General features: G+C 38.0%; 1 protein-coding gene across 4 annotated transcripts in view; it reads right to left on the bottom strand.

The window, feature by feature from the left end:
- Window positions 1-1757: 1757 nt before the first annotated feature.
- The window catches only part of zbtb34 (zinc finger and BTB domain containing 34), a 34021-nt gene continuing 19531 nt past the window's right edge, over window positions 1758-16247 (bottom strand). For all 4 annotated transcript variants that reach the window (XM_048613430.1, XM_020535562.2, XM_020535570.2 and 1 more), the window contains exon 2: window positions 1758-8201. In XM_048613430.1, the coding sequence (XP_048469387.1) occupies window positions 6647-8201 (1555 nt within the window). In that variant the 3' untranslated portion in view covers window positions 1758-6646. The remainder of the gene's footprint in view (window positions 8202-16247) is intronic.

The raw sequence follows: 16247 nt of genomic DNA, 5'->3' as shown, positions 1-16247 counted from the left end.
GCTGTGGTGGGATTTGAACCTGAGTCCCCAAAATGTTGTCTGGGTCTCTGGATTAACAGTCCAGCGATAATGCCACTGGGCCATTGCCTCCCCCTAGCTAGATAAACTGAAGATAGCATTACAGTATCTAAGAAATTTATGGTTACAAAATTGCTCAATACTCCTACACATACTGCAGAACATAACTATCAACTTCTACATTCCCATTCATTAGAACGATTTAAATTATAGCAGACTGGTTAAAACTTTGCAGTGATTGAAGTTTCATTTATTGTTGCCTGATCCTGTTCGTCGTCATCCAAAAAAAAATCCACTGCATGCAGCACCACCTCTGGCCACAATGAAGGAGTAACAAACTGTCAGGGTGCCTGATCTCAGATAAAATATTAAACTTAAAACCCTGTCTGCTCTTTCAGGTGACCATAAAAGGTCCTATTTTGAAGGGCAAGAAGGGACTTCTTCTTGGCCAACATTTAACCATAGAAAAGTTTTGAGCACAGGAAGTTGTGATACGGCTTGTAGTGTATGCACCGAATGAATAAATTTACCACTCATTTTAATCCCTCTTTTCAGGACCTGGTCCATTGCCTTTTGGCAGTGCTTCCGGTGCAGATCCAATGAGCTGGTCAAGATTTCTGACTCAACCACCAAACTGGGCAGCAATTCCAATGCTGGAAACTGCTTTCCGTTTGCAAAAATAGGTCAATTACCTTTGTTTTCAATCACTGGATCCAAAACTGGATCAATTCACCACATTCCCCACGTATCCCACGGGCTTTAAGTTTTTATTATTGACTTTCAGCAACAATATAAAAGTTTTAGTCATTGCTATGTTGGACATTGTGTGGAAATTGTCTACTGTATTTCCTATGTTACAACACAAATTTTGAAATACTAGAAAACAATCAAAAGGTGACAAACTCAATTTCTTTTCTGTGAGCATTTTGTAAAATGCCCAGTAAAACAGAACAAAAATAACTTCAACTATGCAGTTCAGATGAAGCCTGAAGAACATGAGGGGATTAAAAATCCTGGATGGAATCATAAAGAACCAGTTTTGGGGATTCTCCAACACTTAGATCCAAACCCAAGTCTGTGCATAATCTCAGTGTTTCTCTTTGAAAAAAAACCTTAGTTATTTTATTAATACAAATACCAGAGATCCTTTTGTCATCCATTAATCAAGAATCATACTCATTATGTACTCCAATAAATCAAAAGCCAAGTATTAAGCAAGTTTCTTCTAATCATGTTACAAATCTCCAAGTTGACTTTTATGGAAATTTGCTTGAATTTAGCTCATTCATTAGATGGCAAAGTGAGGTACTTGATCAAGGGAAGAACGAAAAGGGCAGACCTATTAAATCCATTACATACCTCCCTGATTAATAACGTAGCACAAACTGCAACTGCATCATGCTTTCCCAAAACTCGACATTGAAACTGAGCAGAGTCAACCAGTCCATATGCATCCCACATTCTGTCTTCCAGTCATTTCTTAAAAAAAAGATACATTTTCACACTTTGTTTTTCAACTCTCTTAAACTTACAGGCTGCACGAGCTTACAGACAACTGCACATTGCCGTCACAGCCGACAGTTGCTTCTTCACGATGCTTTTAAGGTTTAGTGACCCGAGTCCTGGTTATAGTTTGGGGGAAAAAGTGACCTTGAACAAAACGAGTGATGACAATGCTCATTTCCCATAATCATTCACTTTATCACACTGTAAGCTAAGTGGAAACCAAACGGTTGGGGTTCTATAACAGCAAAAGATTTATTTACAAAAACAGAAACTTTCCATTTATTACTCTTCAAACAATACAAAAGCTGTTTACAAGCAACAAAATGGAAACACAGAAAAAGGATTATCAAAACAATAATTAAGCAGCAATGAAATATTAATTGATCACAGACACAGCTAATAGGATAAGAGAAAAACATATACTTTTGAATAAATATTGATTGCATTCATGCTAGAAAATACATCCATAATGGCTAGTTATCAACTGTCAGAGCATCAGCTTTACATAGCTTCATTATTTCACTCATTCATGGATTATGGCCTGCTAAAGAAAATCTCCAGAGTTTTAATAAGTGAACAGCACATTAATGTCCTCCCTAGATAGTGACAGTGACAATCTAGCAGCCATTTTGTAGTTCTTTAAGATCACATCGACAGAGCTTAGAAGAAAATTAACCGTTCTGCTTGCAAAATGAAATCTGCTCTGATGATGTCAAATCATTTCCCTTATAGATAGCTTTATTACTCTCTCTCAAAAAGCTCTGTTCTAACTTCTGTAATTGCTTCACGGAACAATCAAAAAAAGCTTCTTGAGATATACTGCTTAATAAAACAGTGGAATACATTTTTGGTTGCTTATGACTCAAATGGTCCTAAACAGATTATACACCGTAAATATCAAAATTAAAAAAAAATGCACTATATCATTTGAAAATAGCTTATTTAAAACTGTGTGTCTATTGTGACTGAGTGTTTATTGCACTAATATTGTCTGAGTCAGGGTGTTTAAGAAAGTGTTAGGTAGATGTCCAATATAGGCTCTGTTAAAAGTCTTTTTTATATTATATACATACAAGCACCTTTTAAATGCTTAATGGCAGCTAATTTAACTATCTTCCTGCCCACCAGCCCAGATTTGTATGTTGCACTATACTATGTAATTGGTACCTGTGTCTCTGAACTCAGATCCTGAAATTTACCCACGTAATGCAACAAATATGAAATATGTTCCTGCTTGTCTCCAATTTTACTGATGGCATTACATCCATTTTTATTTAATGCAAAACACGTTAACAATGAACATTTCAAATGTCATCTTATTATGATTTCCTTTGAGTATGAACGAGGGGATGGTTGGGAATTCATCATTGCTTTGCAATAAAATCTTTTAAAATGCTTGTCCTGTAGCTGCTGAGTCCAACAAGCAATTCTGTCTGAGTTCAGGCAAAGTGCAATAGGGTGCCCATTTGGCATTGTAGCTCAGAGTCTGAGAAATTCAAAATGGCAGATCAGGTTAGGCTCATGAAATTTTAGCCATGCATGAAATATACTAGTCATAAAGAAAATTAATAGGTCGAATTTGTGCTTTATCATGATTAACACAGTTAGTTCTAGTTTAGAAATTGTTATGACAATTGCTAGCTTCTTCAGAAAACAAAATCCCAGGAATAATCTAAGAGACAAAATGACATCACCAGTTTAGCTCTTGATTCATCCAAACAGTGTTAAATCAGTATGTTCTATTAAATTATAATGTATTAGCTGGATTTTAGAACAGATTAAAACTCTATAGGTTTCCTTAAAGATTACATGCATTCTAGAAAACATCAACTTCAATCATCCCGTCAATACTTTGGAGTTGACTAGAATTTCAGATTGATTATATTACAGGGTTCATATAAAGAATTTATATAAACAAAAATTTGAAACAGTACACACCCAAATATTATATATAAAATTGTTAATGCTGGTTCAATAAATAATTCTAACCTGATCTAACAGCACCATTTGAGGGCAAATACCCCAAGAAAGGTAGGTGAGGCTATACACAACCATGTCCCTTTTGGAGTTTGTATCCTCTTCAAACTTTAGTAACCTGAAAATCTGTATGTTAAGTGTCCACTGATCCAGGATTGATGGTAATCAAAATGACCATAGTGGAGTACATACATTTCCCAATATACAACTTCCATCTGAATACCAAAAAGGGATTGGACTTTAACCAGGTAATAAGTAAACTGTTTAAGTTTAGTAGTACTGCTTACTTTTTCTTAAACTAGAACATCACAGCATGTATATTATGGTCTTAGAGTGGATATGATTCCTAGGTGATTCTATTACCTGGCTTGTACAAAGTAAAATGGACTACAGAGAAATACACACCAACAATAAAACTTTCCTATTTAAAGATGGAAAAAATCCACAATTCCTCCATTCATTTTTAACTTTTTTATCTGCTTATACAATTTATTTGCTCAACATGGTTAACAGATGTAGTATGAGTTCATCCATTTATTCAGTATTCTTGTAGATTAAATTGGCAGAATTATATTGAATGGTTAGCTGAACTCCTGGATCTCGGATCTTTTTTTAAAATAAGGAATGTGCGATCAGATCAAAAATCTAGAATGAATACAGGACCAGCAGATTTTTCCAGGACTTGTTGAGCAGACACTAAAACTTGCATAAAGATCTTTCATGATAGAAGTAAAACAATTTTCTCAAATAAATCTTTTTTAAACAAGTGTTCCAATTAGTACTGACTCTTTTGAAAAAAGGTACAAGTTTAGCAATATTATTTTTCCCTCTAAAAACATACGTCAGAAGCCTCTAGGTATTCATTTATAGACCACATTGGGAATATATGCAATTATACTCTTAATCAAATAATTCTAGACTAGTTCATTTAGCATAATGTATACAGTAAATGTATTCAAAACACTTAATTCAGAAAGTGTTTGAGAAAGGGAGATTTGCAGGATGAGAAGGGTTATCCTTTTTGTAATATAGATGTACTACGATTTCACGTGAACTGCTATTGTTTGTTTATAAAGGATCTGCAAGTCATACATTTACTTACTTTAAATACTGGTTTGATTTATTTTTGCTCCAAAACTCAGCTCTGATGTGGAACTGAATTTAACTTAAAAACCTAGAAACTTCCCTACTCATGTCATAAGAACTGACCGTCAACCTTCTTAAACGGTCAGAAGTAGCTGAATCCCAAGTGTTTCAAACCCAATACAGTCTGAATGATCCAAAGACAAAGATTTTTAAAATTAAATTTAGTACAAGCATTTTTGCAGACACAATTATATTTAAGTGCTAGACTGAGATCACTACTAGCACAGGAAATAACGTGGTAATTTGAAATATTAATTTCATAATTTAATAGATTTCTGAAATTATGATCCCATCAGCAACCCTTTAAAATGAGTTAGCCTTATTCACATCTTTCACCAAGGACATGCAGAGAAGAGGGACTCATGAATGGTGGCAAAAACTTTCAGTCTTAGAACACAGAAGTTACTTGAATTGTTTTGAATATCTTTCTATAATAGAACATTTAACAGTCTTCTGCTAATTATAATTTGCATAAATAAAATCATTATTAAATGGCAGACACAATGCTTGCATCTACCTAGTATTTTAAATACTGCCTTGATTTCTCTCCCTACAAAACTTCTGAACTGACAAAAGTTTTGTGGTGTTGAATTTAGATAAAACCTGGAAGTGCAACTACCAACAGATAAACCAGTTTACTTCACTGAATGAGATGTAGCTCAGCAAAGTAAACATCTATTTCATTAAATCCGATTTCTTCAGAGTAAATAATCTCTAAATTTGAAGATGGAAGAAGCATTCCTCATTAGCCAAGTTTTTAAGAGCAAAATAATAGAATAACCCCATTAGTTAGGGTAAATTATTATATTTTCAGATTTTTTTTAAAAACAGAAAACACCACTAGAGAAGAGACAATGCTGCCCCTTCACCAGGCCTACCATGAATGAAAATAATAGCTGTCCACCTAACAAATGCCATTTCCCTGAAGATGCTGGGTACATGCCTGATCAGAGCTGGGCGTGTGCTAATCTATTCCTAAAGTACATTAAAGATTGCACTCATTTGACACAGTTAATTTTGATAATAAACTAAAGCCTGGAGGGCTTTAACATCAGTGAAAAAATGTGTTGAGAGGTCTCTTCCAAGAGTGAATGAAATGATTTTTAAAATACAGTTTATCATTGAAACTAGTAAATATGACCCTTAAGCATTCAAGCTATTCCACACAGCAGTATGAGTGTAACACAGATCAGAGAGAGACCAGGTAAACGGTATAGAATTTAATAGTTTAGGCTGAACCAAGCCAGGTAGAAGTCTGACCTGAGAAAGAGACAGCAAGAAACGCAGATGCTGAGTTTTGGGATATTTTTGGAAGCATGTTACACATGGATTGAACAGTAGAGGGTGCTCATAATATGTCAACTCGCAAGCTGGGATCAATCAAATGACATTTTACCAAGCTGCGGGTTAAAAATAAATATCAAACTCATCACAATTGGTGTAATGGAACTGCAAAGCGTGATGGCTGCCAGGCTTCCAATGTTGTCCCATTGAAGTGTTGAGCTCATTTCTAACCTCTTACCACTACATTGTCTTTAACCTTCATTGATAAAATAATTTGTAAAATGAAACACTGGACTGAATAGCATTTCCCACTGCTGTGTGAAGCATTAATGGATGCCTTGGCTGGTCATATTGACTTTTAGTCTTTATAACGGTGCATCATTGTATTATCTCATGCACATTTCTTCCTGTTACCATAACTAATTATCTCACTGTTCTTCTGAACATGGTAATTTATTTTATTTTTGTATTTATATAATACACTATACCTTTAAATCAGGCAAATACTATCTTTTCTGAAGTATTCAAAATTATCAATTTTGAGGAAAAATCGATACAAGAAAAAAATAGAACTTGATTGGGGAAAAATAGTAGTTTCATAACCAGAAACATTATATAAATGCTGAATACTGTGCTACAAAAAACCCCCAAAATACGAATATTGTAGCATTATTTCAAGCTGTGCGCGCCTCTGGCTTTGTTATGCCTAAGCTAATCATTCAGAAATATGAGACAATGGAAGAACATCTTGCACTGCAGTCTCCATGTTGGTTTCTTCTGAAGGAGAAGGCTCATCACCTTCTTTTTGTTCTGTGTGTGTGTCTGTTCGGTCAGGTGACTCGACTCGTCCTTTAATTTCAGCAGCGCCTGGATGGTTTTTTCTCAAATGTTGGTTTAGAGTGCCTTGGAAAGGGAAACATTTACCGCAGATTTCACAGCGGTATGGTTTGTCATCCGTGTGCCCGCGAATGTGATATTCAAGTTGGTCTTTTCGTGTGTATTTTTTTCCACAAAAGCGGCAGACAAACGGAGTTATTCCCATGTGGAGGCGCATGTGTCGGTCAAGACTCCCTTTCTGGTTGAAGGATTTTCCACAGTAGATACAAATTAACCTTTGATTGTATGGAAACCAGTGTTCCCTTGCGTCATGGTCATGGGGATTATTCTCAAAACCTTGCCTGTTTGGCCCACTGTCGCCATCAGAGGACTGACTAATCACATTTTGCCCTTCATTCTGTATCTGTATATTTCGTTTCAGTCGGCCTCGACCTCTAAAATTACTAAGCATAGATCTAGAGGGACTTGAATTTGTGATGCAACCATAGGTTGACGATAAGCCAGCCGACTGTGACGCGGGTTGAGATAGTGAGAAAGCCTGTTGCAATACTGGTCCATATGAGCTGACATTCACAGCCACCATTCTGTCCACATGATCTCCATCTACCATTTCTGTATGATATCCATCATCACCCACTGACGAACTATCAGAACAACTTGGCCGATCGGATTTTTCCATTTTGACTTTGACTTCTGTAATCTGAGCGCCGATTGGATTACTCTCCCTCACTATTAACTCCGCTTGCTCATGATCACCTTCAATTTGGATTTCGTGCTCTGAAATACTACCACTGCTTCCAGGATCAGAGTGTCTCTCCTCCATAGTCCGATTCTGAAAACTTCGGTTTGGTGTGGCCTCCATGCGTGGCTCATTAGCAATTGTTGCCTGCCTTACTTGACCATAATATGGAGGAGAAATTTCAACTGGATTCAAGAAGCGGCTATTGCTCTCTCTAACCCCATTGCGATTTCCCTGATTATCATCAGTACTGACAACTACAGAGTCAATACTCACAATACTGAATTTTGAGTGAATGCTCTCCAGGATCTGAGTACATTTGTCAATTATGCACTGCATCTGAAGAAAGCTTGCAGCAGTAAGAAAGCTAACAACATCTTTCAAGTGCAACGATAGTCTTCCAGTGTAACAAAACGAAAGTAACTGCTCAAATACATCTGGATTTTTAATAACTGATATTGATAAACCACTCATGGTGCTCAGTGCTGAATGATCACGGAAATATGGGGAGCTGGCAGCGAGGACAGCCTTATGGGCTCTGAATGGCTGACCCTGAATGTGAACTATAATGTCACATAACTTTCCTTGTAAGCGTAGTTCATTGAGTTGGCTCAGGACACAGTTGCTGTACTCAGGCACATCAAACTGGATATAACCACCGTTATCCATTTCTGCTATCGTCAATCTTGAAAACCTGTGAGGGTCACAGAATGGAACAAATAAAACCATTGTACTAAATTCTTCAGAAAAAAAAATCACAAACATTTACACTGCACTGAATGGAAATTAGAAATGTGATTTCAAGGCATTAAAAAGGCACACCTAAAACTAGATGATTCATGCAAACTAATTGCTCAGCTCTACTGATTACAACCCAAGTAGGGCATGTACAAATTACAGAAAGGAAAATGTCCCTGAAATGTGTAGCATTACAAAAAAAGAATGCACAAGGCCAGACAAACTGCGAGAATGAAGCTTGAAGAAAACGTATAATATGTTTAAAAGAAATGAACAAACGTCAATGTAGAAGTAACACAAAATCCAGGAAGAAGCTGAAAATATTATCTTTTTCAGAACATTTAAATCCATCTTTTATAACTTGCAAGCAAAAATAATTTCTTATTGTTAAATGCTCTATGTTTACGGTTTAAAAACAAAGTGAAGCTAATGTTTACAAATGAACAAAGGCCACTTTTGCTGGAAGTTAGTTTTTTCTGCTTATTTCCCCCAATCCAAAAAATTTTGGATATTTGAGTGAGGATGTATTCTAAAGATTTATAACGTCACAAAATAATTTTGGTATTGTATAGATACAGCATGGTTCAAATTAGGTTTGTCATATGGCACCTTTTTAAGCAGTGGCATTACAAAGTGAAGTATTATGCAAATTTTGGCTACTTTAGAATCAGGAATGGCTCAGACTTGTATTTTATTGACAGTGCAATTAACACTGGTTTCTTATGCCATTCAGGGTGTTGAGACAAATTTCAACTAAAAGCCAGGATAAGATTCTTTTTCTGTATAAGGTATTCGGAAAAGAGAGGCATCACTTTACAAAGGCTGCAGTTCGGATATCCAAGGGGGTCCTTTTATTTTTATTCATTCACGGGATGAGGGTGTTGCTGGCTAGGCCAGCATTTATTGCCATCCCTAAATACCCAAAGGGCAGCTAAGAGTCAACCACATTGCTGTGGGTCTGGAGTCACATGTAGGCCAGTCCAGGTAAGGATGACAGTTTCCCTCCCTAAAGGGTGCTAGTGAACCAGATGGGTATTTTCTCTCAACAATTGACAATGAATTCATGGTTATTATTAGACCCAATTCCAGATTTTACCGAATTCAAATTCTACCATCTGCTGTGGTGGAATTCGAACCTGGTCCCCCAACATTACCTGGGTCTCTGGATTTAAAGTCCAGCAATAATACCACCAGGCTGTCATTTCCCCTTTTAGCTTAATTAGCTTAGATGGTTTGCGATGCAGAGTACCACCAACAGCAGGGGTTACCATGAAGACTTGCCTTCTCAACCTTTCCCCTGTCCCGAGGCATGGAGACTCTCAGGCTAAATCACCACCTAATGAGACAGCAGCTCTACAGTTTGGTAGGACTATGGCTATTTTACCTTTAAAGCATACTTGCGCAAATGATTACTTCAACTAAATACTTAAAAAGCACCACAAAACTATGCTATACAAAAAGTGCACAAGACATAAAATAAATCTAAGCGCATACTTAACATTAGCATTCTACCAATGCATCACCAGCAGCAAACCTAAAATCTAACCATAGCCTTGAAGAAATCTTGACTGCTAAAGGCAGTACTACTTGAAGTCTCTGTTTTGTTCAACTGCAGCAAAATATTTACATGATTTCTCCTACAAATAAACGTCTCAACTGAAATAGCTCGATTCTGAAAGTTTACTATTTCCACAAAAAGGTACAAAGGTTACAACATTGTGTAAGGTATTTGCTAGCCAGAATATACCTACACAGAGGAAAATGTTGTGCCTCAGCAATCAAGGTCCAAGTGAATTGTACCAAGCGATCTCAAATCAAGTTAAAGTGGCCTGGCAGGCAGTTCTTCCAAATTAAATACAATAATTTCACTTTTGGCCATTCATTTTCCCTAGGCAAATCTGTACGATCTAGAAAAATGCTCCCGTTTTGTACAGTTTTTACTCATTGCACAGAGATTTAAGTTCGTGTTCTGAGAAACAGTCACTCAATCTGAAGCGTTAACCCTGATTTCTCTCCACAGATGCTACCGGCCCTGCTGAACATTTCCTGCAATTTGTTTTCATTTCTGATTTCCAGCATCCACAGGTCTTTCAATATTGATTCAAGTTTGACTTTGTTCTCAGACAGTATTAGTTTGAAGGACTTAAAACAAAAACTATCAAAATCAACTGCACAAGTGGGCACTGGCAAAAGGTGAAGCATAAGGTAAAAAGAACATAAAATAAATGCAAGAATAGACCATATGGCCCTTCACGCCTGCTCCACTTTTCAGTACGGTCACGGTAGGTTGTCTACTTCAATTCTCTCACTATCTCCAAACCCCTTAAAATCCAAAAATCTGTCTCGAATAAACATTTCTCCAGAGTCTTTATATAATTGAAGTCTCTCATTCTTGACACCATCTCTGAGTTTTCTGTGAAAAAGCAGAAGTGGGAACATACCCCTCCAAGTCTGCTCCATCATCCAATATGGCCATGGCTGATCTTCTGCCTCGGTTTAGGGTGGCACGGTGACTCAGTAGTTAGCACTGCTGCCTCACAGCACCAGGGGCCTGGGTTTGAATCCACTCTTGGCCGACTGTCTGTGTGGAGTTTGCACATTCTCCCCATGTCTGGGTGGGTTTCCTCTGGGTGTTCCGTTTTCTCCCACAGTCCAAAGATGTGCAGGCGAGGTGGATTGGCTATGCTAAATTGCCCATAGTGTTCAGGGATGAGTAGATTAGGTGGGTTATAGGGGGATGGGTCTGGGTGGGATGCTCTGAGGATCGGTGTGGACTTGTTGGGCAAAGGACCTGTTTCCACACTGTAGGAAGTCTAAGTCTAAGACTCTATTCCCATCACCGCTCATATCCCTTGCTCTCCTGAAAGTCAATAATCTGTATCTCGGCCGCATCTTCAACCCTCTTGGGAAGAGGGTTCTCAAGATTCACAACCTCAATTTCTCATTTCTCATCTCAGTCCTAAATGATTGGCCCCTTATTCTAAGCCATACCCACTTTTCCCAGTTTCCTCAGCTAGGGAAACAACCTGTATATATAGCCTGCCAAGCCACTTCAGAATCTTATGAGGTTAACCTTTATTCTTATATACTCTACTAAGTCTATGCTCAGTCACTTATATTAAATCATAAGACAACTCTCACATCCTGGTAACCAATCTATGAATTTTCATTGTCTCACCTCCAAAGTACAACTTTCTTTAGATATGGAGGCTCCATGTATGGCCTAACAAAAATCTTGTACAATAGTAGCAAGACTTACATATTCTTGTAATCCAATGCCTTTATTATAAAGCCAACATGCCATGTGTCTTCCTAACCGCTTGCTATATCTGCATGCCCTGTGCTTATCGTACAAATGCACCAAATCCTTCCAAATATATTGTACATTTCTTTTCTATTCTGACCAGAAACTGAATAACTTCACACTGGCTCACATTATGCTCCATCTGTCACCTTGTTTCCCACTTATTTAATCTTCATATATCTGTCTGCAGCCTGTGTCCACTGTCACATTCAAAACTACCTAAATATCATCGCAAAACGAGATACATTAGCACCTGGGAACAACACAAAATGGAGACATGGGGAAGGTGTCCAGATGAAGATGGCAGTATCATACAATAAGCATAAATCAAAAGCACCCTATGGTAATACTTTCCTTGAAATAGAGATAATTAAGAATGTCTTTAACACTGCTCTTAAGAACATAAGAACAAAACAGGAGTAGACAGTTCAGCCCGTCGAGCTGATTCCACCATTCAATACGATCATGGTTGATCTTATTTCAGTCTCAATTCCACTTTCCTGCCCTCTCACCATAGCTCTCCAACTCATCACCTCCTTAGATTTACTCAATGCCTCGGCATCCATGCTGCGATAGTGAATTCCTCAGATTCACAACTCTTTGAGAGAAGTAATTTCTCATCTCTGAATGAAATTTGCTATCCCTCATCTTTAAACTATGACCTCTCATTGTAGATTGCTCCACAAGAAACATCCATTCTACGACTGTCAATCCCCTTTAGCATCTTATATATGTCAATTAGATTTCCTCTCATTCTTCTAAACTGCTCAAACTCTATGCAAGACAAACCCTCACCTCTGGAATCAATTAATCTTCTCTAATCTGGGTCCAATGCAACTCCTTAAATCCCTCCTCAAATTAAGGGAGCAAAACTGTAGGCAATACTCCAAATGTGGTCTCACTAATGCCTTGTACATTTGTAGCTTTTACTTTCATACTATTCCTTTGTAATAAATGCCAAAACTCCATTTGCCTTCCTTATTACCTGCTGTAAACGCTTACATTGATTTTAAGGGCTGCTCAATAAGATAAGAGCCAACGGTGTTGCGGCCAAGGTCCCGGCATGAATCGAAGGTTAGCTGACTTAAATGTGAGGTTATGCATTTTGGTAGGAAGAATAGAAGCATAGTCTTTCCCCATTTAGAAACAGTCTTCTGAAATCGAAAGCATGATGAAACTGGAGAGTCCTCGTTCAGGATTCGCTAAAGGTTAACCTACAGGTTTATCTGGCGGTTAGGAACACAAATGTGATGTTAGCACTCATTTCAAGTGGGCTAGAATACAAGAGCAGAAATGTACTGCTGAGGCTGTATAAGGCTCTGCTCAAACTGGAATATTGAGAGTAGCTTTGGGTTCCTAACCTAAGGAAGGATGCTGGCATTGGAGGGGATCCAGAGGAGATTTACAAGAATGATCCTGGAGATGAAGAGTTTGACATATGAGGAGCAGTTGAGGGCTCTGGGTCTGTACTTTATGAAGTTTAGAGGGCAGATCTTATTGAAACTTACAGAATACCGAGAGGCATGGATTGAGTGGATGTAGAGAGGATGCTTCCATCAGTAGGAGAGACTAAGACCCAAGAACACAGCCTCAGAGTGAAGGGACGATTCTTTAGAATTGCGATGAGAAGGAATTTCTTTAGCCAGAGTGGTGAATCTGTGGAACTCACTGCCACAGAAGGCTGTGGAAGTCAAGTCATTGAGTGTATTTAAGGCAGAGATAGATATGTTCTTGATTGGTAATAAAATCAAAAGTTATGGGGAGAAGGCAGGAGAAGTGGTTTGAGAAACGTATCAGCCATGATCAAATGGCAGAGCTGACTCAATAGGTTAAACAGCCTAATTCTTCTCCTAAATCTTATCTTATGGCTCTTTTTTGATACCTCAGTGGTTACCAGCCTCACCCAGTATGTTAGTTAGCCACAAAGATCAGAAAGATCTCATTCAAAACCTCACATTTTCTGGCTTAGCTTATCTCAGTGGGTACACTACTTAAGTTTACCGAAACTGTCCAAATGCTCCTGACCAGAGGAGATGGAGAACAAACTCAACCAAGGTTTCATTTGTTGACAACTATCAGGGCCCCTGATTGAAGTATGTATACGAAATTTGGGTGTGTGGCCTCTAACTACACCCACAATCCAGCAGTTTACCAATTCTCATTTAATTGGCCTCACAGAGAGAATGATCACTCAAATTAGTAACAAATGTAATGAGAAACGGAAGGGAGAGAGAAAATTGGGGAAAAATTAACTTATGTTCTATAAATAAATTGTTTTTAAAGTAACCAGTTTACTTCATGCTCAAAGAATGATTTGGTTTTATTTATTCATTCATTGGCAGTCCCTCGTAGAGGTGTTTGACTCTCTTCCACTCAGGGTGAATCATAGTTGGCTATTCAGGCCAATGTGGCTTCCGCAGGCTGTTACACTTGGGGCAGAAGGTGGTTATGGGAAACGTTGGGTGGGGTGTTGGTGTGGCAGGGTGCTCTTTGTACTGTTTTCGCTTGGATTCTAGTTTGTCCTGATTGCAAAGGTGCTCAACACCTTCCCGGATGCTCCTCCTCCACTTTGGGTCGTCTTGGGCCAGAGATTTCCCAGGTGTCTGTGAGAATGCTGCACTTCACCAGGGAGACCTTGACAGTACCACTGAAGTGCTTCCTCCGTCCACGTGGGGCTCACCTGCCGTTTTGGAGATGGGAGTAGAGCATCTGCTTGGGGAGCCTCGTGTCAATCATATGGAAGATGTGCTCAGCCCATTATAGTCAAACAAGGGTAGTCAGTGCCTCAATGCTGGCGACATTGGCCTGCTTGCAGACACTGGTATTAGTCTGTCGGTCTGCCCAGCCGATTCATAGGATCTTCCACAGGCAAGGTTAATGGTACTGCCTCAGTGCCTTGAGGTGAGTACTTAGTTTTACATTTAACATGCAGCCAGCTTCACAATATTTGCACTGCTGGAAACGGGTCAAATTAGTCTAATATTTAAGCAGCTAGTAAGTAAGTATTTTAGTCTAATATTTAAGTGGCACAGTTGCAGTATCCCTGCTTCCGAGCTTCTGCTATGCCTTAGAAGGACTTGATCAGACTTGGTATTGGTGCCTCCACTGTTTAACAGCATGTCAATGCTCACCCGTGGAACTGTAACCAGCACCTTAAGAATAAAGGTAGATGAGTGAAGATTGCATTGAAACAAAATGAAAAGAAAACAGATAATTGTGCGTAAAGGCCTACATTTAAAACACATGTATCAAAGTAACTACATCAGTTAATTTATTGTTACACTTATCATATGAAAGCCATGTTTGGGACAAAAGGTGCTGCCTCCCCATTCATTCAACTCTGTCCAAGTAACTTGTCTTTTAAATAATGAAAGTTTTAATTGTTTTAAGTTGTTAATCCACTTGACATGGGACATGAAAAGTACACACATTCACTGTGATCACATAGTCCTCAGAAACAAAAAACCAGCCAATCCTTAGGAACACAATTTAGTTTTCTAATTATCATCCAGAATTCATCTATATTGTAAAACCAAACAGAAAACGGCATGATTGGAATTCAAAGTTAGATCCATGTTTCAAGATAGATGATTTATGTCATGTATTATTAAAAAGGTGGTTTCTGATGACAATTTTCATCACTTCAATAATTTCTATTATGTTTGTTTTTTTTGGTAGTATTTAGTTATACAAGCTGTAATAAAGCAAATAATTTTATTTTTACTGTTAAAAAACATCTTTGCCATAGTGATACACAAAATCAGATTGAAGACAAGGGGCCCATCTGACACCAGCTCTATGAAAGATCTGTACACATTGCAATTCCCCTGCCGATTCCATATATTTTCACATTTTTCTTTTCAAATATTTACACCTTTAAAATACAGTGTAGATTCTGCTTCCACTTTTGTTGCTATTTCCTCACAATCTTCTGTACAAGAACTTTTCTCCTAATCTTTCCTTTGGCAATGATCCTGAACACGAAACATGACAGCATTCAAGCATGTCATGAGCAATCTAGTTACTGATGCCTGACCAGCGGCAATAGTTTTTCTCTGTTTACTTTAGCAAAACTATACAAAAGTTTTAACATTTATCAGACCTCCTCTTAATCTTCTTTGTATGGATAAAAGGAGCCCTGGTTTCTCTTGCATTTCCTCATAATGAAAGACTGATGTACCTTCTCTGTGGGCTTGACATCCTTACAAAAGTAGGGCACCTAAAACTGGACGATGTTCTAACTTGTACAAACAAGTACATGACAAGTTCATATTGACTTCTGTTGTTTTTGCATCCCTTTGCCCCATTTATAAAATTTATGCTTTTTAAAGATTCAAATGCCTTATATATTGAAGACTTGGGCTACCTAAACCCCAAGTCACTGGTCCTTTCTAACCATGTACTATAAGTATCATTCTCATTTTTTTCATTTGCATTAAATTTCACCTCAGATCTTACTTCTCCATAGGCAGTCAGTTTTGCTTTGGAAAATCTGAAATACAAATGTTTACTGAGTAACAATCTTAGAAATAACAGGAAAACGACTTAGAGATAGTAGGAACTGCAGATGCTGGAGAATCCGAGACAACAAGGTGCAGGGCTGGATGAACACAGCAGGCCAAGCAGCACCATAGGAGCAGAGAGGCTGATGTTTCGGGCCTAGACCCTTCATCAGAAAAGGGGGAGGGGAAGGGGGTT

This window comes from Rhincodon typus, chromosome 28 (assembly GCF_021869965.1).
Source record: "Rhincodon typus isolate 14 chromosome 28, sRhiTyp1.1, whole genome shotgun sequence".
Taxonomy (NCBI): Eukaryota; Metazoa; Chordata; class Chondrichthyes; order Orectolobiformes; family Rhincodontidae; genus Rhincodon; species Rhincodon typus.
The sequence above is the reverse complement of the archived record's forward strand: the minus strand, read 5'-3'. Positions and strand labels throughout refer to the sequence as shown.